General features: G+C 36.6%; 1 protein-coding gene across 2 annotated transcripts in view; it reads right to left on the bottom strand.

The window, feature by feature from the left end:
* Positions 1-912: 912 nt before the first annotated feature.
* Positions 913-22,682, bottom strand: part of LOC121355019 (leucyl and cystinyl aminopeptidase) — a 52,110-nt gene continuing 30,340 nt past the window's right edge. For both annotated transcript variants that reach the window (XM_041470159.1, XM_041470160.1), the window contains 14 exons: positions 22,163-22,283; positions 21,348-21,502; positions 20,927-21,040; positions 15,502-15,633; positions 12,596-12,727; positions 11,310-11,470; positions 8,718-8,806; positions 7,840-8,020; positions 7,001-7,157; positions 5,380-5,564; positions 4,564-4,725; positions 3,616-3,756; positions 2,545-2,626; positions 913-1,562 (listed from right to left, as the gene is read on the bottom strand). In XM_041470159.1, the coding sequence (XP_041326093.1) occupies positions 1,431-1,562; positions 2,545-2,626; positions 3,616-3,756; positions 4,564-4,725; positions 5,380-5,564; positions 7,001-7,157; positions 7,840-8,020; positions 8,718-8,806; positions 11,310-11,470; positions 12,596-12,727; positions 15,502-15,633; positions 20,927-21,040; positions 21,348-21,502; positions 22,163-22,283 (1,944 nt within the window). In that variant the 3' untranslated portion in view covers positions 913-1,430. The remainder of the gene's footprint in view (positions 1,563-2,544; positions 2,627-3,615; positions 3,757-4,563; positions 4,726-5,379; positions 5,565-7,000; positions 7,158-7,839; positions 8,021-8,717; positions 8,807-11,309; positions 11,471-12,595; positions 12,728-15,501; positions 15,634-20,926; positions 21,041-21,347; positions 21,503-22,162; positions 22,284-22,682) is intronic.

The raw sequence follows: 22,682 nt of genomic DNA, 5'->3' as shown, positions 1-22,682 counted from the left end.
AATAATATTTCTGTAGAATTTGAAAGATTTAAAATATAAGAGGAATCAAAGTAATAGTACATGACAGTATAAAAACTCCAAGAATATACTTAATTGCAATTCTCATTCCATAATTTAACAGTTCTAAATCTGCTTGCATGAATCCACATAAGATACACTGGTAGTGAAATGAAAAGATTAAAAAGTATGTTTACTCTTGCATGTATTGTGTATATATATATATAGAGTAATTCCAAAATGGCTTTTTTCACCACTTCTGAAAGACACAGATTTCACTGCAGGTATTGCATCTTTGTAGTGCTGCACATGAGGGTTTTAGCTCCTGTTCTTCAAAAGATTTTGAGGATTTGTCTCACAAGATTTTTTACAATAGTAGAAAAACAAATCATTAAAATCTAAATTAGAAGCTTTCCTAAAACTAGTGCCATGAAGAGAGAACAATGATAACAAATTACACTGTGATTTGCAAGTTATCAGGCAATGAAAGACCAGAAGCTTAGAAAAATGAAGTGACTGACTAATCTATCAACTGCAAAGCTCTGCAAGAAGTGGTGAAATTGAAAGTCAGTAGTCAAAAGGGCACAAATCAGTATCAGTCTAACAGATGAGCTAACCTGAAAAAAATACAAATTTGTGCAGCTGGTCAGAGACCAATACCGCAAAATCAGTTGAAGTTCGACAATTAATGATGAGATTCTCAAAACTATCTGATAAATTCAAGAGTACAAGTTCCAAAGTCACACGACTGTTTCTGAAATCCTATCTCTAAAATGCTTGGTTTTGCTATGTTTCTTCTTTTCCATATTACCATCCAACCACTTTTATATATCAAATTGTATACTATTAGCATAAGGTTTTTTTAAATGTGTAATTCCTAAAGACCACCATGAAAATAAAAAATCCAAACTTGAATTAAATTGTAATTGTATTTATTTCACCTCTTGAACTTTATAACATTCACTACCACTTACATATCTGAAATATAATTCTGTTTCACAACAGCTTCTGTATCTACAAATGTGGAAACCACAAACAGTTTTGCATTAAGAGAAAATCTACTGCTCAATGAGCAGTCTGCAAAGAAGTAACAGTTCACGGTAACTCTTTCTTACCTGACTCTCAATATCAACCCTCTGCCAAGAAACTTAACTCCAAAGGAACGGGCCTAAGTTTCACATATAAAATTATATTTAATAATTTGTGCAGATGCTTGGTCTATAGATGAAAACAGTTTCAGGGTAAATACTTACATATTGCTCAAAATGCTTCAAGGAAAATAAAAATTTATCTGAGACATGCCCTGAGCTATCTAGATTCCTTAGTAGTGCAATGTTGCAGTGATGCCTGGTTTCACCCTGGCTTTTGCAAATGAAACACAATAACTGCTCACAGAGCTCCTAAATGGCTGTCACAGCACAGTATTATATGCACTACAGCAAGTCTTGTAGCTTTGCCAAGTTTCTCTCCATCCACTGGATATTGAGCTGAATTGTGTCAATTGCCTCTTTTACACAATGCAGTTGAGAACTCTCGTCTGATTTTGACTCAAAAAATGACTTGACCTACATAGCAAGAAAGAAAAAGAAAATCTTAATTAAAATCAACATTAGCCAAATAGGTTCAGCAGCAAAGGCTATACACACATGTTGCAGGAAATCTATCTTTGAGAAATGTTTGTATCTATGCAGTAAGCAAATCTCTCAAAGGAGTTCCCAAAATGCAAGGAAAGCATTTTTCACAGATACAGCAGCAATAACTCATTTGGTTTCAGTATGTCATTTCACCAATAAACCTACATTTACCATATCACAAAGCCAACAGAGAGTATGCAGAGTTCTGGAAAAGGAGTGCTATTCTGTGACAAAGAACTGGTTGCTGCAAGCAACCCTCTTCAGCATTCTGGAACACCTCCACACCCAATCATCATTGTAACTGCCAATGCTAACACTTAAAATGTTATAGATCAAACCATTAACACCAATCTCTACCAAATTATCTGAATGAAAACATCAGACTAAACTGTAAACCATTCTTGATACATTAACTTCAAGGCCTTGTTAGGGAAGACAACAGAGCTTTCTGAAAGCTATTAAACAACTCTTGACTGATACTCAACTTCCACAGTAACTCTTTGGGACTGATGACGGGAAAAAACAGCAAAAAGCAATTTTTATGGCTCAGTATCACATTTCAGAGATACAGAAAGTATATCTTGTTTACAAAATCTAGACCAAAATTACATATAGATCAAGTCATTATTTTGTGAGAGAGTGTGTTCCAGTGTACAGGAAAACACAACAGCATAAACCAATAACTGGGTTCAACTCTGTAATGCAACTCTGTCACAGTCTTGGTATATAATCTCCCAGTGTCTATGCATACATTTACCATGTGTGAAATAGGGAAAGCAACTGATATACATACTCTCCACAGGATTTCAAGGATATAAATAACATGTGAACATGTGTTTTCCTCATCCTTCAACTAAATGAAAACAGCAGTGGCTTTTAAAAATACCCCTTTCTGGTAGATTGTGCCACCAACCTCAAGCAGATGAGCCTTTGTTGCAAACTGAGAAGTTGACCACGTAATAATATTCTGGATAGTGTATGAGCCTAGGTGAAACCTGTAAGACAAACAAACATTTTCAGCTAGGAGACACTTTAAGATGCAGTTTTGCTATACATATGCATTCTTTTCTACTATTTCTACTTTTTTGTTTAGTAGTTCGCAAACATTAAAAGCACGTAAATGCAATACTTTACATTACAATTACATATCCTCTTTTTCAAAATAAATATATGTTCTTAGAAATCCAAGCCTCTATCTCCCTATACCCTCTAAAATGTAAAATCAGAGCAAAAGCCATGGAAAATTTTTAAACTTCTATCGCAGATCAAATAGTAAAGAAATATTTGAGGACACTACACAGTGAATATCAAAATCTGTATTTGTGGTACATATGTGTTCTAAAGCTCCACCAGAACTGAACTTGCAACTAGGTTTTCTTTCAAGTGAGGTAATTCTGTAATACTGGTTATAAAGAGCTTGCTAGAGCAGATGTTTTCATAGAGGAGAAACTTTTCAAGTAGCATGAAACTTTAAAATCAAAGCTGGGATTTAGAAACAGAGGTTTCTAGTACTGTTGGCTTTTTGAAGACTTGGGGGGCCAGCTTTCCTGCTGGGTACCCTTCAAGTACAGTGAAAGACAACATATTTCTGAAGCAAGTGGGAAATTTATGTTACTTGGTTTTGGGAGTGCTGTGACAATTCAGAAAATATAAATGCTGAATTATTTCCCTGGATGTCCTTTTGAATCCATTTGATTCACATAAGTATCTTTAAACTGAACCAGTCATCTTACAGACAGCAACCTTTCAAGAGAAATTAAAATTAAGATTGTTCAGAATTACTGTAAAGCTCTAGAATGACTGTTGAGAGTTCAAATTTTATGTAGCAAGTTATATTTCTAAACTCTGATTTTAAAACATGATCTAGAATTTTAATACGAATCTTCTTATATGAACCCTCATATTTATTGCCTTGTTTGAAACAAAGAAACAGGTGCTTTTGCTATTGTGAGTTTAAAAGTTTCAGCTGCATCAAAAGCCTTACTTTCGTGTAAGCTTTTCCCAGTTCTCTTTGACGAAGTCCCAGGCCAGCAAATATCCAGGCAAATTCTGGCTAATGGTTGCTATGATATGTGAAAGTTCCTGTGACCTGATGATTTCTCCTTCAAGACTGTTCTGCATTAGCCTAGGAGACAAAGCATATGCACAGAGACAGGAAGAAAACATCATTCATATGCTCACATGGGTTTCCTGGAAGTCCTCAAGTAAATGGAAAGATGATATAATACATCAAGCAAGCAAATTCTGCCACCTGGAAGAAATCAATGTTACATTTTATTGCAACAACTGTATTTACTTAGCTTTTATTTCCAGAAGTCAGAATGACCTTAGCTCTAATCCAAGTACCTGAATTTTCACTGGTGTTGGAAAAGATGAAGTAAATTCTAATAACTTGTAAAAGAAAAACAATACATTGAAGACATAAGAGAGGGAAGCTGAAGACTAAATTAGCAGGACATATTTGTGTTCTCCGTGCAGTATTAAGATTTACTCTATAGAGAGGAACATAATGTAAAGTCAAATTTTCACCCAAAGAAAGAAATGGAAAAAAGCAGAGGAAAAAAACCCAAACAAAAAATATACTTCAACTAGTTATTATTTTGATTATAAAGGTAGATCCATCTTTTAAGGTCCCATAGAAAAGCCTGCAATTTTGCTACCTGCATTGCAAAGCCAGAAATTTCCTGTTACCAGTAGTGCAAAGCTGGTAAGTTCAATTCTTTTCTCTTTATGCATATTCAGAATTTGGTTTTTTGTGCTGCTCTGTTACATAAGTTATTTTTAAGTAAAAAATATCTGGTTCTTTGTGTGTATGGAATCCTGTGCAAAACATCTGGATGGATTTTCTTTAGCAATCACAAATGTTTTCAACAATAGAAACAAGGAAATGCACTTTTCCAAAAAGATTTTATCACTTTTTGGCTCTTCATACCAGATCAGCTTTCTGGCATCTTCTGTGCTGGCCAAGGCTTCAATCATTTTGCTTTTCTCTGTTTCAGAAACTGAAGAGAAGTACATCTTCAGGAGGAATTCCCAGCCATCATCAGACTTGGCTCCAACTCCAAATATGGCTTTCATAACATCACTAGGCAGACTACAGAGAAAAATAAAAGCAACAAAATAAATAAACATGGGGGTACAAAAATGCTCACCTGAGGATAGAAGAAAGAAGTTGTAAAATTAAAATATTAACTTGAAGGAGATGCCTCTCTTTGGAGCAATTTGATTCTGCAGCAATTGCTAAGATTTGGCATTAGTGAATTCACACCAATCTAATACTTTCAGTCACTAGGAAAAAGCAAATAATTTTGTCACGTGAAAACAAAGTAAATTGTACACAAAATTGAGAATTTTCTACAGCTCAAAATGCACATGAATTCACAGCAGAAGGAATTCTGCATGATAAAAATGTGTGCTTTGGCTTTGCTACTATCTTCTTTCAACATGCAACTCAGGAAATGCAGATGAAAAAAGAATTTATGGCTGGTTTTGCAGTTAAACTAAATGAAACTGGAGATAAAGCCCAGCACAGTCACCCTCTCATTGTGAAACAGCAATTACTTCTACACATGGAACAGTTAAAGACAGAATCACATTCTTTATCAATACTAAGTCGGTGGTGGTGGTGTGGTGGGTTTTTTTTTTTGACGGTTCTGTTTGCTGTTGGGGTGTTTTCCCAAGTACAATGGTGGCAACGTAACAGGAAAGCAGATGGGTACAAGAAGCAGAAGCTCAGTTTTTGTGGTACCTTTTTGTTCCATCAGACTTCATCCATGTCTCAAACATCTCAGCAGCAGTTTTTCTACAGTTTCTTATATCATGGGTGCAGGCAAAAGCCAGCAGTGTTGACCGGAGCTCTCGTTCAGACAGGGTCCCATCATCTGTCCAGTGCTGTTGATCCATTTTATCTCCAAGCAAGTGCTCTATCCTATGCTAAAGGAGGAAAAAGTTACTAGCAATAGCCAAACTCTTCCAAGAGGATTTTCTGTATAGAAAATTAGTTTAAAGTAAGAAAAAAAATAAAAGGTTGAGCTTTCGAACTGTGGAAGCTAAACATAGTAGTTTTTCATCTCTTTATTCCAACTTACACATGCTATTTCTTAACTGTAAGAATAAGTATCAGATATCACATAAATGTGACAGATGGGCCAGGTTACATCTTAAACTGCACATGGAAACTGACGACTCATCTTTGAGCTTTGGCTCAGACTTGATTGTAATCAGCTTACAATCACAGAGCACTACATCTTCTGTATGTTTAACTGTTTTTAACTTCACCAAGTCACAGTAAATACACCTTCATTTTGCACAAAGAAACAACTTTTCTATGTCTGTAGTCTGAACACCCTTCAGTTTTGTAGTTCTGTAGCTTGCCAAAACCACAACTGGATGCCTGATCAGCTACCACATCTCAGCTGAAAATTTTGAACTTAAATAAAACTACATAGACATTGCATTGCAAAGCAGAGCTTGGGCTGTTTATGGCAGATATGTAACAACTTTGGGTAAATTAAAATACTGCTTTTTTCCCCTTATGTTTCCTTAAGCACTCACTAATTATCCCTTCCTAGCATAAAGAAAAAACATCTGCTATTTTATCTAATGATTTAATAATTTTCTTATAGACTAAATTCCCTTTACTATTGTTTTACAACGCAAAGCAGCAAAGGTCATTTTAAACCAGTAGATGAATATGGAGAAGAAGATCCATAATAAGAAGGTAAACTGAGAAATGAAAGACATATGCTTACCAAGAACTGAACCTACAATACTTATTTCACTGTGAAATCTAGATTTAGACTAGAAACATTGTATTACTCTATTACACAACTGGAACAGGACAATGACAACCATCCTTGTGTTTCTATTTCTACAGAAAACAATTCTGGTTTTTTTTCTGTTGTCTCTCTACAAAGCAATTAGATCTATGATCTCTAGCCACTCTAACTTTTGAAAAAAAAAAAAAAAAAAAAAAAAAAACTTTTAAAAAAAAAAAAAAAAAAAAAAAAAAACCTTTTCTGTACAAGAAAAATACATGGAATCTTTTTCATTACATATTTGTACTAAACTGACCTGTATGGGCACTTTAAGATAGCCCCAGACACTACTGCACCACACTCCCTATAAAACATTTTGGGGCATATGGGGAACACGGGAAGGAGAGGGGAAGAAGCTGGTCCAAAAAATGTAGTATTTTGGTAAGAGACCATTAGAAAAAACTGGCAAGACTAGCAACTCTCAAGAATCCCCATCCATTACTGAGATTAATGAATATGTTCAGCAGTAAACATGTAAAAAAGAGAGTGTAACTATAAAGAACATTAGAGCTGATTATTTAGAATTATCATTTATGAAAAACTAAGACATACCATGACTCGTGCTGCCAGTTGTTGTTCACCTTTTTTGTCTAAAAGGCTGTATATAAGACTCAGCTGAAACAAAGCTTGAGTAAGTGGTGCAGTGCTGTTCTCTTTGTTGAGGTAATCAATCAACTCAAAGGCCTTTTCCAGAGACTCTCTTCCTAGACTATGGGTCAATGAACACAAACATTAAAATAGATTACAATCCCTGAAACAAATCAGAAGTGATGTTTCAATTACACGAACAGAGAGATAAGTGAATAGAGGGAGTGACATAAGAAACAATTTACATGTAGAAATTTTCATATTTTAACTTACAGCAAGATTACAACACAGCAACAACGGCCACTAACATGCCTCCAATTAACAAAAATTGCAAATGGGTAAGGAAGTCAGAAAATATTTATCATAAATAAGGGTACTCAGATAGAATAGCAGTTTCCAAAGAGACGATCCAATATGTTCTGCCTTGCCTGCTTCTGATAGTGGTGGTGTAACACATGAGAGGGCACCAGTAAAAATTTAAGAGGGAAATAGCTTGCTTTTCTAAAGTGGAGTACTAGAGTACACGAAAACAGTTAGCAGGCAGATTATTGGACACTAAAGAAAACTGTCTTCCAGAAATGGAAATTACCACATGGCTCTCTGTGATCCAAATAACTAGATGATGCTACAAAGAAGACAGAGATAACATCTAGAGCATCAGTGAACAGCTCCAACAAGGCTATTAAAGACTGAATTAAACTTCCTCTAAAGAAGCTGTCTCTAGAAACTAAATCTGATCTTCTCTAACTTGGAAAAAACCTTGAAACACACATTAAATACCTTTTCCAATATAGAAGTCTTACCGTTCAAGATTGAAGATATTGTTGATCAAATTCGCTCTGTCTTTAGGGCTCAGAGCAGTGTGGTTTTTTTTCATGAGATCAATCAGTGTTTTCCAGTCTTCAGCATAGTCAACTATGTAATAGCCATTCATATCTACATTAAATTTTATCCATTCCACCTCTTCTGGAAGTTCAATGACAGCTAGTGGACAGACAGTATGTTATCAGCTGAAACAAACATTTAACAACTGTTTGTTCAAATCAAAGTCCATGAAGTAGACTTTGAGAGAGACAGTAAATTCTTTCCCGCTATTTCCCCCTACAATGACAAAGGAAAAGCCAGTACGAAGGTTTTGAAAGACAGTTCAAAAATACCAGGTTGTACTTCCTCATCCTTCTTCCTACGTCTGATTGAACATTATCACAGTCCACCCCAAGCTGCATCAGTTTTTCTCCTTTTGTCCAGTTGTTATTTCAAACAGCCCCACCTACTGTTCCAAATAAAATATTTTTCTACACAATTAAATAAAATAAACATTTCAGTGGAAAGTTACTTGCTAATATTTCAGCAAACTGGCAGATCAACTTTCACATAACTTGCTCTCCAAAGAACATGCAGTTTGAGAGATTATGTGTATGCACTGTAATGAAAAGCATAGGCTTTTACAAATTTCAAACCTGTGATTCTGTTCCAGTTGCTGTCATGTATTTATACACATAGTGCTACAGGGAACCAGCTCTCTGATGATGACAACATCAGCAGTGCTCTGTTCCAGATCTCTGAAATTATTTTGTACCCCGTTTGTCTTCAGCTTCACCTCTTACTCAAGGGTGCTCTCAGAAAAATAATGTATGTGTAACACTAAAGTAACTTGCTACCAAAGCTTTTACTCACATACCTGACTTCTGATCCAGTAAATATGCATTAGTGCAATGGGTGAAGTTGCATCTATTTGTTATGTAAGTGAGAGGAATATGCCACAGGTAACTGCAAAGGAAAACAAATGTTTACTGACATGTTATATACATATTATCTCCCTTGAACGGCTTGTTTTAATTTAAGCACTTTTGTACACTAATAATACTAGAATCACTGAATGCTGTGTAGAATAATAAAGTATAAATCTTACTTATATCATCAGAATATGATGAAAGAATAAATGTACAGCATGTACAGAAATTATTTTTAAAAATCCCACCATGTTGAGAAATGGGTAAATTTTATAGACTGGATTAAAAAAGGCCTTTTAAGGTCATCTAGTTCACGTCCCCTGCAATGAGCAGCATCTTCAACTAGATCAGGTTCCTCTGAGTCCCATTCAACCTGGCCCTGAAATTTCCAGGGGTGGGACATTGACCATCTCTCTGGGCCACCAGTGCCACTGTTTTATCACTCTTATCGTAAAAATACTGTTCCTTGTATCTAGTCTAAATTTACCCTTTTTTATTTTAAAACCATTATTCTTTGTCCTGTCATGACAGGACCTGATAAAAAGTCTGTCCCCGTCTTTCCTTTAAGTACTTGAAAGAATGCAGTGAGGTCTCCCCATAGCCTTTTGTTCTACAGGGTGAAACAGCCCAAACTGTCTGTCCTTGTACAGGAGAGGTGTCATGTCCATCTGATTGTTTTGTGAACCTACTCTGGACTCACGCCAACAGGTCTATATCCTTCCTGTGCTGGGACCCCAGAGCTGGATGCAGGGTTCCAGGTGGGCTCTCAGCAGAGCAGAGCAGAGGGGCAGAATCCCCTCCCTCCCCTGCTGCCCACGCTGCTTTGGATGCAGCCCAAGATACTACTGGAATTCTGGGCTGTGAAGGCACACTGCTGGCCCATGTCCAGTACCACGACTCCCCCAGATACTCCTTTGCAAGGCTGCTCTTGATTTGTTCATCCCCCAGCCTGTGCTGATAGAGGTTGGCCTGACCCACTGCTTGAGCTTGTCCAGATTCCCCCGGATGGCATCCCTTCCCCCAGGCACACCAACTGCACCACTCAGCTTGGTGTCATTTACAAATTGAGCACTTAATCCCACTGTGTACATCACTGAAGAAGATCTTAAATGGCACTACTCCCTGATGGACTCTACTATTTCTAGTACATCTTTCCTAGTTCCAGCAGGCTAGCTAGCTAGCCCGAAATCATACAGACAGTAAATTTCTGGCTGCATCACAAATTCATCCAGTATGATTTTTACCTGAGTCCAACATTGTTTTTCTGGATCTTTTGCAAGTTTGAACTAAAATTTAAAAATTATCCAAGTACAAGACTCAAATTCCAAATCACAGTATAGAAACCATAATTCAGTGCATACCACAAAGACTTTCTTAAGTGAGCTCCAAGTTGGAAGAACAAATGCTAAAGAGGCTCGTAATGATGATAAGGACTTGGCTATTTAGAGAAAAACATATATCTGAGTGGGATGAAAGAAGCTGTACATATTAATCAGATCTTGACAGGGATCCCCTCTATGTATGACTCACATAGAGTACTCTTTTTCTAAACCTTTTCATACATGCCCCAAATTTACATCAACTAGAAACAGAAATTACTTAGCTTAAAAATCCTTCCCTTCTTCCCTTACCGTTCAACCCCACATTGCTTTTCTTTTTCCGCATAACAAAAATAAAACAGAGCCCTCTAAATTCCTACATTTCAAGAGACAAATTTCTTTCACAGACCTATTTTTCTGCAAGGTGATGCAATGAACTTAGCTCCTGTTAAAACTTCAAACAACTGAATAAAACCAGCAAAATATCCAAAGAATTCACACTTACGTATTTTTGTTAGAAGACACTGTTGAGGGTCATAAGGTAAGTTACATTTGCAGTAAACAAAATTTTAAAACTACCAACTGCCACATCTTTGCTTCTTCAGTATTTGCATATGTACTTCCTTTTATGTTTTGGTACAATGGATATTGCCTCTGTTGTACATTCTTCCTAACAAGCCATTTTTTGTCATGTAGTAGTGTCATCTTAAAATTTCAAAGCCAAGAAAGAATTGATTCTAGCTTCTCTACCTTCTTGTAGCAAAGCCCAAGGTATACAGCTGAATTTTGGAAGTTAAAAGCAGAGACTCGAAAGTAGGATACATGCATCTGTAACTTCTGTGAAGCTTCTGCAGCCTGCCTTTCTCCAGAGTCTTGTTAAACATACCAAACTTTCTCAAATGTAAAGAAACCTTTACTTATGAGATCTGCCTTTTGGTATTGAAAACCAACTTATGATGTCAAGCTTAAAAGCTTCAGGAAAAGGATGCATGTAAGAAATTCAGATTACAAAGGGTGTCACCAATTTTTACCAGTTGCTTCAGTGGAAATAGACATGGACCTTCAGGCAGATACTAGATGTGCAAAGTTTTATGCTGAATTCTCTGTTACTATCTGCCTTCAAAGGAAACACTAAAAGGCCTGAATACAAGTTAGAAAGATGTACAAGCTTAAGACAGCAGCTTGCTTTTAATGTATAAAATGTATTAAGGAGATAATAACCTTGCATCTGATGTCCAATTTTCTGGTTCCACACGATACAAAAATTTCTCTTGTTGTACTGAAATAATCTTTCCCTTTCGGACAACAGTGACTAAAGGAAATCCTTTATGCATAATCCAAGTCTTCATCATTTTTTTTACATCTAGTGTTCCATTAGTAATCTGTAAAAACAATCATAACATAAAAAGCAAATAGAGAATACTTAACTTTCTTCTTAAGTTACCAAATAAGTGGTTGCATGATTTTGCATCTGGAAACAGTGAACTTGTAAATTTCCCTCCACTCTCTGGACCCTGGATATCCAGCCAGTTCTTAATCCAACAAAGAGTGCACCTGCCCAGGCCATGAGATGCCCACTTTTCCAGGAAAATGCTGTGGGAGACAGTATCAAAGGCTTTGCTGAATGTCAGGCTGACAACATCCACAGCCTGATGGCTTTCCCTCATCCACCAGGTGGGTCACCTGGTCATAAAAGGAGACCAGGTTGGTCAGGTAGGACCTGTCCCTCCTAAATCCATGCTGGCTGGGCCTGATTCTCTGGTTGTCCTGTATGTGCCCTCTAATGGTACTAAAGATAATCTGCTCCATTACCTTCCTTGGCACTCAGTTCAGGCTGATAGGCCTGTAGTTCCCTAAACCTTCAGTCCTTCCCCTGTCCTTCCTGCCTTCTCTCCACCCTCCTTTCCCTGGCCTCTCTGATTCTCACAGCATTGCTGACTCTAGTCCTCGCTCTCTTCTACCCAAGCCCTTGCTTTATTGAGCCCTTCGCACTAGTTTTAAAATTAGACACAGCCTTATGCCTGGCTTATAATTTGAGAGCTGCCTGTACAGTCTGCTTATCTAAAATTTCATCACATTTATTAAAACAGAAGCTATCACAAAGTTACATTAGTAGCAAGTAACCTAAGACCTCTGTGAGGCTGGATATAGCTATTCCTTGAAAGTAAATTTTATCCTGAATTTTATTACTTTCACTCTGGTCTTAACACACTACCCATGTAATTGTAGAGAGGGTATGTCCATTCTGGATGGACAGGCAGGGCAGTACCTACTCACTCACAGTGCTTTTTTGGGATGGTATGCAATGTAGCCCTAGAAGCTTCAGTAATCTCCCTATCTATATGAAAGAACTTTGGAATAAGATGAGCAAAAAATTTAGAGTATTTACCTGCAGTCCATTATCCTATTTTTTTAATCAACAAGGAAATAAATAAAACCTGTGATACTCTTAGAGAAGTGGAGGGGGAAAAAAAAGAAAAGAAGAACACTGTGTCCAAGACGGATACCTCATTCATGCTGTCCCACAGGTCATCACTCTGGGCAGTTCCATAGTTGTGATTATGCAAGTATACCTCAATGCCAGCTTGGAAAACATCCTTAGTGAGATAATGCTTCAGCATCAAAAGCAGTGAAGCCCCCTTTAGGGAGAAAAGAAAAAGAAAATGAATCAGTAAATTGAAGTTACAGAACTTTTTTAAGCATATGCATATTATAGCTCTTTCAGAGTACAGGAGTAAGTCAGAAGCTAGCAGATTTTATTCCAAATAATATCCTTCAAATAATTACCTTTACACTCAGTTTCCTTGGAAAAATATTCTTTTACTATTTCATGAACTCCAAAAACAGTTACAGAAAAGGCTAATGTAGTTTGAAAATTTTTCCCAGCTGCTTTGGAAAAAAATATTTTAAAGCCTCCAACTACAATTACAAAATAGATTAGTAGAATTTGACATTTTTTCCAATCAACAAAATCTGAAAAATATTGCCTTCTTACTGATATGTCTCTGCTGGCTGCCATTTTTCATTACCAGTACTCATCTGTATGGTACAGAACTGCACTTGTGAGTCAGTGTTTAACAGTTATATGATGTGCACTTATATAAAAACCTAAGAATACAAGAAAAAGATAAGATACACTTGGTAGGCTGGAACTGACTGCAGATGAACAAGTACATTTTGCTGTGTTTAAATACAGCCATGTCTTGTAAAGAAAAAAAATGAAAGTATACTTTTAGTATCAAAAGGGCTGTGAATGTTCCTATGTAAAGCCACCAATAAGTAAATTGCCTGAGGGCTTTCATACTGCAGAACTGAACACAGGAGCAGTCATAGATCAAGAATAGTTTAAAGGTACAATTTATATTTTTGGTACTATTTCTAGGAAAGAAACAAGAAGTAAAGGAGAAGATTTTAGAGACATAATGCATTATTCTCACACATTCCAGTTTCAAGTTCTGGAATTTCATCTTATCTGAAGGCTGCCTAGTTATTCACTACTCATCAAATGTCAGGAATAGCCCTTACTACAGCTTTTAATAATATGGCCACAATTTCCTCTCCTGTATGCATCTATACTTGAGTTACAGCTCTACTCCTTTGTTCTCCATACTGTCATATCCTTCCAAATGGATCTAACACCCATGGGTGTTAGGTTTACTGACAGTCTGCAAAACAGTTGAACTAAAAATAATATTATACAATTATTTCTGTTCAAGACAGTACAATGCAGAGGTCACCTACTAATCTGTGTCAGTTTGTAGTCCAGTAAAACAAATTACGTTGTACAATTCAGTAACAGACAACCCTTTGCCTATCAGGGACTACACTGCAAGTGTCTTCTCACACGAATCACCAAGAACTCTACCTAAGCTACAAGGACAAGAATAGTGAATACAAGAACTTCATGCGTGAATGAAAAGCTATGCAATGAAATCCTCTGAAACATAGAAAGCAGCTCCAAAAACACTATTTCTGACAATGTGCAAAACCTCTTTTGGTCAGCTCTTAAAGGCGTAGGCTAGGACAATTCTACTCAAAATGTGCACATACTTACTAGTACCAATGAAATAATAAAATAATTCTCCAAATATAATGTTATACTAATTGACTAAAACTCCCATCCAATCACTTAGAAATTCTGACAGTCTTTGACTGATTGAAACTTCTCTATATAATTTTAATGGAAAAGTTTCCTATCTACAAAGTTAGCTGGCTACAGACATAATTGTACCAAATGCATAGCTTCGAGAAGCTCACCAAAAAGGGAATTACTTGAGACAGCACCTCTGAAGCATGAAACTACAGCCATGCCTTTTGATAAAAGGAGAGATTCCAAATTCATTTGGCAACCAAGGCAACCTGAAAATCACACATATCTGTTCTTGCAACTGAGAAAGCAGAGTCCAAAATAAATGGAAGCACATCACTACGTAAGTCTATTTGGCATCCCAGACTATTCAAGGATGCCAGACAGGATGTGTTGACCAGCTGAGACTTGCAAAAGGAAGTCAGAGGAAACAAACCAAGACTGTCATGGGAACTGCATTCCACTGAGCAGAGGAAGATGCAGTATTTGACTATTTTCTAGCAGAAAATAGCTGTCCCCATGATTTCTAATTAGATGAACGTACAGGACAGCGATGAAAAAAAATGCCAGCTAATCCAAAATAAACAAACAAAAGGCTTTCCTCCAACACTACCAAAATCTGGTATCTAAAACCTGAAACAATATGAATAAAAATTTTGCAAATACAGGTATTTCTTCTCTCATGCATTTTTAAGCAAGGCACTGAGATGCTTTAATAACATAAGCCTCACACACAGCTCTCACTAGACATTAGAAATAATCACATTGCAGACAACCAGGATATGCAGTAAAATAATTTGCATTCAGAGGCAAGCTTCCAGTTCAGGATATCTCTAAAATACTGGAGGTTTTTTAAACCAGAGAGAGTAAAAGATGGAATGATTACTTTGGTTTTTTGTTTTCACTCTTTTTTTGATCACTTGTTACAGCCTGCTACCAGAAGAATATATGCCTAACTGGTTATGTTGCTTCATCTATTGGTTTCCCCTCTTCCATCTTCATGAGGAATCTCCCTATCTATATGAAAGAACTTTGGAATAAGATGAGCAAAAAATTCAGAGTATTTACCTGCAGTCCACTTTGTGCTCAAGCATTGAACAAGACAGCAAGTAAGGCAACAAATACATACACATAATATTTTCCTAATCAAATGCTACATAGATGCTCAAAAACATTATTGAGAAATCCTGAATTGTTTGAATCCTGCATTGTTTTGAATCCTCCAAAGGTCTGTCAATACATGCCTATTTACTTGTGATTCCACATTCATATTTTCAATAGCCAATGTATCACTTTCCTAATATTTTGGAATATTTTTACAGTTACCTTGATGTAAGAAAGAGCATCAAACATTTCTTCAATCTGCTCTGAAGACTGAACAGAGGAAGAGACTGGATGTGAAGAATTCAAGGCATCCTTCATCATAGCCTTGAAAACTAAAGTAAGGAAATCTTCATCCTGGAAGAGAAACATTTTTAACTGTTTAGGAAGCTGAAATGTACATGTTAAACAGAAAAGTAAAAGTTGTCCCTGCTTTGCTCCTCCACTGCTCTAGGCAGCAAAACAATTGTCAGGATATCATTAATAAAAGCTACTATTTCCCTGCCACTTTTTAGCAATGGAATCTCACTTTTGAGTTTGCATCATTATACAGCCCCTGTCTCAGGCAAGTGTGTCAAAGGCACTAGACAAAAAAGCACCTTCTAAATAAGTGTATGTCAAATTTAATATTCCATTTCACTGCTGTTTTCAGTTCATTTACAGGAGATAGGGAATACAAAAACATGACTTTCATGTCGTGAAGTCTAGAGAAATTATTCATTATAGTAATGTTTGGGAAAATGTAAACAGCAGCTTATCTAGTGATTACCAAAATCTCTTTACTTCTTTTCTTCTAGAATGAGGACATAACAATTTAATACATTGGTACCAGAACAAGAAAACCCTAAACACTGAAAAGAAGATGATCATATCGGTATTTGTCCGTTTCATTTCATCAAGGCAAGCAAACAATTCTCTATACAGCAGAGAGTTAAAAAAAAAAAAAACAAAAAACCAGCAATAATAATAACAACAAGAAAACAAATCCATAAAAACCCTCTGTGAAATACAATAAAAATAACTGTTAAAGTTTAAAATGTTAAGGCTATTCTTCTTGAATGGAGAAGTTCTGAGTGATGTCTTTTATTTTCACATTCTGTACCACCAAACAATGAAATGAGATATTCGTCAAGGCAGCTTATCAGACAGCTTTTGGAATGAAGTACACAGATGTTAGATGTGTTCTTTAAAAAAATGACACTATTTTGTGTCTCATCCTCAGCACATACACAACCAACAAGCAGAATGGTGACAATCCAAGTGAGCAACCAAGCTAGGCCAAATGAAGAAATTTTGAAACATCCAGTGCTGTAGAAGAATTCTACCGGACCAGGTTAGCAACTCAAGTTTCTTAATACTAACAAGAGTGATTTAAAAGCTCAAACTCTCACTTCTCCAGAATGCTGAGAAGAATGCTGTCTAATAGGCAGGAAACAGTAGTACAAATCAGGTGTTTAATCCCATGACTAATGCAAATCACGTAAACACTCCTAGAAGTTGATTTCAGGGCTCAGGTATGTCTTCTCCTTGGAGATATCTCTATCCAGAATGAAAAATTAGTCTCCCCACTACCCTCTACATTTAATTCCACTAACCTTTGTTTATCTGCCTGTCATTCTCAGTGACAAGAAAGTTTTATAGTAGTAGCTCATCTCCTTTCATTGGAAAAGAGAGACCAAATTTGAATCCATCATGTTTTTCAGTGTCTGAAAAGCTAGGTCACTTAGTACCTGAGTGAGTTAGTAAATAATCACAACATTATTATATCAGAAAGATTCTATCCTTCAGCCATACATGTCAACAGAAGTGCCTGTGGGGTAGTACTTTGTCTTAAGTGTAACTCAATGCTATCAAAATCCTTTGTTATTTTTATGCCAGGTCTGCTCATTTGTGAAATTCAAACTGATTCAGACAGAAGCACGTACCACAATGATGGGAAGACAGGAGTTACTTCATGTAGGGAAAGAAAACAAAGGGAACTTACAACAAAGAGCATTTAGGAAGAAAAGACCATTCAGTCAAGGCAGAAGAGATACAACAAAGTTTTAAAAAATGTAACAAGTAGCAGGAGCACAGCAGTTTGCAGAAAGAACTATTATATAATCATTTATCTTTGAGAGAAAAGTCTGATGTTACTATTAGGAAACTGATCACGAATATTATTGCTTAGCAAGCCTATTAACAAACTACACTATATAATGATAGTATTATACTATCGGCTTTCCAGGCTCACACTATTCTAACCCAATGGTGAAAATATTATAGAAGCTATGTACACTTTTAATAGATGTTTGTGGTTATACCACAACTGGGGACTGTGTTTCTTTCATGTGCTTGCAAATGGCTCCTTGAACATACGTACAATCTCGTAAGGCAATCCTGGACCTGCAGTGCATCCCAACTGTACCGACAGTGAGCTTCAGGATCACTGAGGATGTCCCTTCATCTCAGGCTAATAAACAGGTTAGCAATGCAGTCGGGTAATTCTTTCATAAAACAGGCAACCATATCTCTAAACTAGAAGCCTTCCATAAAGACTACTTATTATGCATAGCAAAGGAGCAAAACCTTCACACTCAGGAAAAGAAACAAATACAACTCCTTACATGGGTGAAAACTGTCACTGGTACCCCTCTAAAGCCTCCTATGACCTCGATCACTAGAAGTGAGTGAGCATGTCAAACACATATGCCTGAGATTGCCTCTCATTCATCAGATGAATTTATAATATGGAAAATTATATATTCTGCACTGCATATATATATATATATTCTGCATGCATATATATATAATTACATATTCTGCATCCTGCAGATGCTTCCCCTGCACACACAGCAATGCTTTCATGGTCTAATTCGCTTGCTTTGCACGTGGAGGGGACCACTGGGGAGGAAAAAGAAAGCAAACTTTTGGAAAAACATGTTCTAAAATACCATTGCAAGAGCTGAAAATTATGGCTGCAGCGCCGTCTAATGACAAAAAGATGCTAGAACAGCCCTTTGTGACTGAATTTCTGCTGCTCCCTGAGGCAAAATACTTTTTAGATACTTGCAGAAAAACAGCTTTGCTTTAAGAAGATGTTGAATTGCTTCATCCTTTTCCTGTGGTTTACCAAGGCAATCACCCTCGATGTGAGCAACTTTTCTATGAAATGACTAAAGAATTAAGAAAATCTATGAAAGAGAATGGTTTGCAATCTTCCTATACCTTGAGACTTACAGAAGCTACTGCAGAGAGCTGTGATATGCTACTTGCTGACTGGAAACCTTTATTTGAATATTTCCAGATTTTATAATAAAACAGCAAGTGAAAAAGGGTTTTCCCATGATGCTTTAACAGATTCTCAATTAATTCTTTATTATAAAGATTTGCAGCGTGGACAATGGCTAGGCCCTGTGCTTTTGCGGACATGGGGGTGTGGTTACAGTTGTGTTTCTCTATCCACAGGAGCTCACTGGCTACCTGTGAAGAACATCAAAGGGATGAAGACTTGAAGGCATCACAGGTTGAAGGTTTGGTAATCAGTTGCAATGGGTTTGGGCACAACATATGTAACCCTTTTTATCATTCTCAGTGTATTCTCAATTAATGTGAATGAAGCATGGGTCCCACAACCAAAGACCAATGTTAGGCTCACATCAGCCAAAGCAATTAACCAATCTACCCTTTGTATACCCATGACCAGCCCTAGTGATCCATTTCAAACATGTCTGGTTGCCATCACTTTGTCAGAGGACAGACAGAACAAACTATACAATCAAAAAATTCCACATGATTGTACAACTCCAGGTAAGCATAGATCCTTCATGGTGTTTGGGATCACACCAGTCTAATGCTGGTCAGTCTGTGGGATGGTACCTGGGCATTGCTAATGGAGGCATGAGAGAAGTAACTAACTTCCCTGCTGCCACCCTGCAGCCTCAAGAACTGGATGTACTAGGCTCTATAAATGCTCCTGTGTATTTTTAACTTAATTATGCTAATGATCCAAAAGACAACACAGGGGCTGACATAAGTGGCGATGGCATTTATTGCAATGCTTCTGCCTGGTGCAATTTTACTACTCCCCCACAAATCACAACAGACAGCCGTGCAATAATATTCCTGGTAACATATTTTCAATATGTGGCAACAGAGCATGGAAAGGCATTCCAAGTAACGCAGTGGGAGGTCCATGTACTTTTGGTTGTTTGACTGTGTTTCATCCCAGTCTGGAAACTCTAACTAAATGGACACTATGACATAGGCAAAATAAACATGATGCTGAGTCAGTTGACCCTGACTGTAACTCTGAGGTTGAATTCTGGTATCATGCAAAGAGATTTTTCAGTTCCTTAGTTGCATCTATTGATACTGCACATGTCACAAACACAATTAATAAACCAGGTTGTTGGCTTGCAAAAGAAACTAACACTACTAGTAATGCTTTAACAGGATTGTTAACTGATGTTGATTCAGAACGTGACACAACACTGCAAAACAGAGCAGCAATAGACTTTTTAGTGTTAGCCCAAGCACATAGATATGAAGACTCCCAAGATAATGTGCTGGTGTATGACCACTCCAAATGCAGTCAGAAAAACATCCAGGAATTGAAGGAGCTATCTGGAGAGCTGTGGCAAAACCAGGGATGGGATCCTTTGGCCTATTCTCCTCATTGGAAAAATTTGATTTGGACCTTGGGTCAAACATGTAATTGGTTTCGCTGTAGTAGGACTCATAGCGCTTTGGATGATTATGTTATGTTTACCATGTATTTTCGTGTGTTCAGTGGCTTATCCATCAGAATATAAAGGATATAATGGTTACGCAGACACATACTGTATTTTGCAATACTTAGTAAAACAGAAAGGGGGAGACACAGGGAAAGACAACAACAGGAATCTGTAATTGAGAGAACAAAGAGCATTTGGTTAAAAAGAAAAGATTATTCAGTCACCAGAGATGTAACAAAGTTTTTAAAAATGTAACAAGTAGCAGGTACACAGTAGTTTGCAGAAAGAACTATTATATAAGCTTTTATCTTTAAGAGAAAAGTCTGATGTTGCTGTTAGGGAACTGATCACAAATATTATTGGTTAGCAAGTTTATTAGCAATTATATACTATTGGCTTTCCAGGGTCACACTATTCCAACCCAGTGGTGGAAATATTATAAAAGCTATGTACACTTTTAATAAATGTGGTTATACCACAACTGGGGACTCTGTTTCTTTCATGCACTTGCACTCAAGGCATATTTAATAACCTAAAGCTTCATAGGTCTATTAGGAAAAGCAGAAGTAGACAAACTTGTTCAACAACACATCTGCACTTCTAGAAAGATTTTAATTTATAATTTGATATATAGACATCTACATGTTTTAACACCTGCTGTTTTGCACAGAATACTTTAACCTTCACAAAACACAGCAGACTGCCTGTAGATTACTACCAAAAAAAGGCCAAAAAAAATTTAAACCCACAGGAACAATGTACCCTTCTCAAAGCCACTTCCAATGTAATAAAATGCCAAAGCAGAGATGTAGCATCATCTCAGTGGGGCACAAAATTAATTTTAGTATCAGTTTATATGTATCAATCATTTATAGGCAACAATAAAACCAGATAATAGTGAAGGTACAGTAAATGTAACTACAGAAATTACTTACTGAACGTAACTCTGGAAATACCTCCTCCATGGCAAAGTATTCCATGAATGTGGCAAATCCCTCATTCAGCCAAAGATCATTCCACCATTCCATAGTTACTAGGTTGCCAAACCACTAAGAAAGACCAAAAACATCATTATTTTCTTAGAATTACAATCAAATGAGAAGTACTCCATCCATCCTCTGCCTTGTCTAAAATGAAGGTCAGTCAAAACCACAGTAAAGCCTTTGCAGCAACAACTCCTTAAGCATGGCATGAAGGTTGAACTCTGCCTGTTGTGCTGTAGAAAATCTACCTGCAGCTTTTCTAAACAGATACAATGCACAGTCACAGTGAGGACCGGGGTGAATTTGAGGACAGAACTGCGCTTAAAAAACAAAGAAATGAAAAAAGAAAAAAATAATCTTCCCAGACTAGTACCTGATGGGCAAGCTCATGTGCTATCACTGCAGTTATTAGCTTTTTATCCCTCACTGAAGAAGTATTTTTGTCAAATAAGAGTGTTGTTTCTCGGAAGGTGATCAAGCCCCAGTTTTCCATTGCACCAGACTGAAAATCAGGAATTGCTACCAGATCTGGAAAAGATTTGAAAGAAGATTTTGAAAATTGCTAATTAAACCAATCTTATCTTTCAAGCCTACCTATTATATGATATAATCATTAAAAAATTAATTATTTAAACCATGCAGTGTGGACATACACTCAAATCTGAAGCACAGAAGCCCCACAGATTTATAATTATGTTTCTCTAGCAGTACTCTGACACAAACAACTTAACAAGACCCTGCCTATGGATCCTGCATGAGCAAAAGTAGCATGGCAATGAGATGACCTGAAAAGTACATACTGAAAAGTAGTGTCTTAGAAGACCGCATTTCACTATCTTTCCAGTCAAACTAATGCATGTAGAGGAGTCAGGCTGCAGATCTTGCAGTTGTGAACATGGTTCACAGACTGAGAATTTCCTCACAACTAAGCTGAGTAACACCAAAGAAATTCTCCTGTGTAAATTTATGTAAAAATATAAGCAATCTGTTTTCAAATGCTCACAAAAGCTTTCCAACTTGGGACTCAATACTTGCAGTCAGACAAACATATATTTAGTTTTTTGATGTGTTTAATAATTGTAATACTTTGCTAAAAAAATGAAAATTCCCATACAATTTTCAGATCAGAGCTTCTTCTGGTTTTTTTTTTTTTAAAAAAAAAAAAAAAAAAAGTCCTAAGGAACTTACCTAATTTTTCAAGAGGGTATTTCATAAAAAAGTACTTTTGGTAAAATTCCAGAAGCTTCACTGCTGTGTCTAGTGCATACCCAACTTGGTTTAGATGCTGCGGTATGGCATAAACAGATACCTAGTCCAAAGAGAGAAGAGAAAATATTTTCAAACTTATAGCTACAAATATTTAGAACTGAAGGAGGAGCTGGCAGGAGTTCCTGAAACAGAAAAGACACATTTTTGCAAGCACATACAAAATTACATAGAGTAGTTATGAAGCTGCTCATAAAAAGCTGATTTTTCTTACTAGAGCTTATTAACAGGTCAAAATACAGGGACATTGTCCTCTGTGTATGCAAGAACAATTCAAGAATGACAACTTTAAGTCTTAAAAAATGAATATATTAAAAATAATAAATTAAAGGTAAGTAAAAAGTATTCTGATTAAGTTTAAAAGTTATCTCTGCCTCAAAGAACTGACAATACGGTTTTACCAGTGTACAGTTCAAATACAGACCTAAATAAAAGCCACAAG

This window comes from Pyrgilauda ruficollis, unplaced genomic scaffold, assembly GCF_017590135.1.
Source record: "Pyrgilauda ruficollis isolate IOZ18807 unplaced genomic scaffold, ASM1759013v1 scaffold240, whole genome shotgun sequence".
Lineage (NCBI taxonomy): Eukaryota > Metazoa > Chordata > Aves > Passeriformes > Passeridae > Pyrgilauda > Pyrgilauda ruficollis.
The sequence above is the reverse complement of the archived record's forward strand: the minus strand, read 5'-3'. Positions and strand labels throughout refer to the sequence as shown.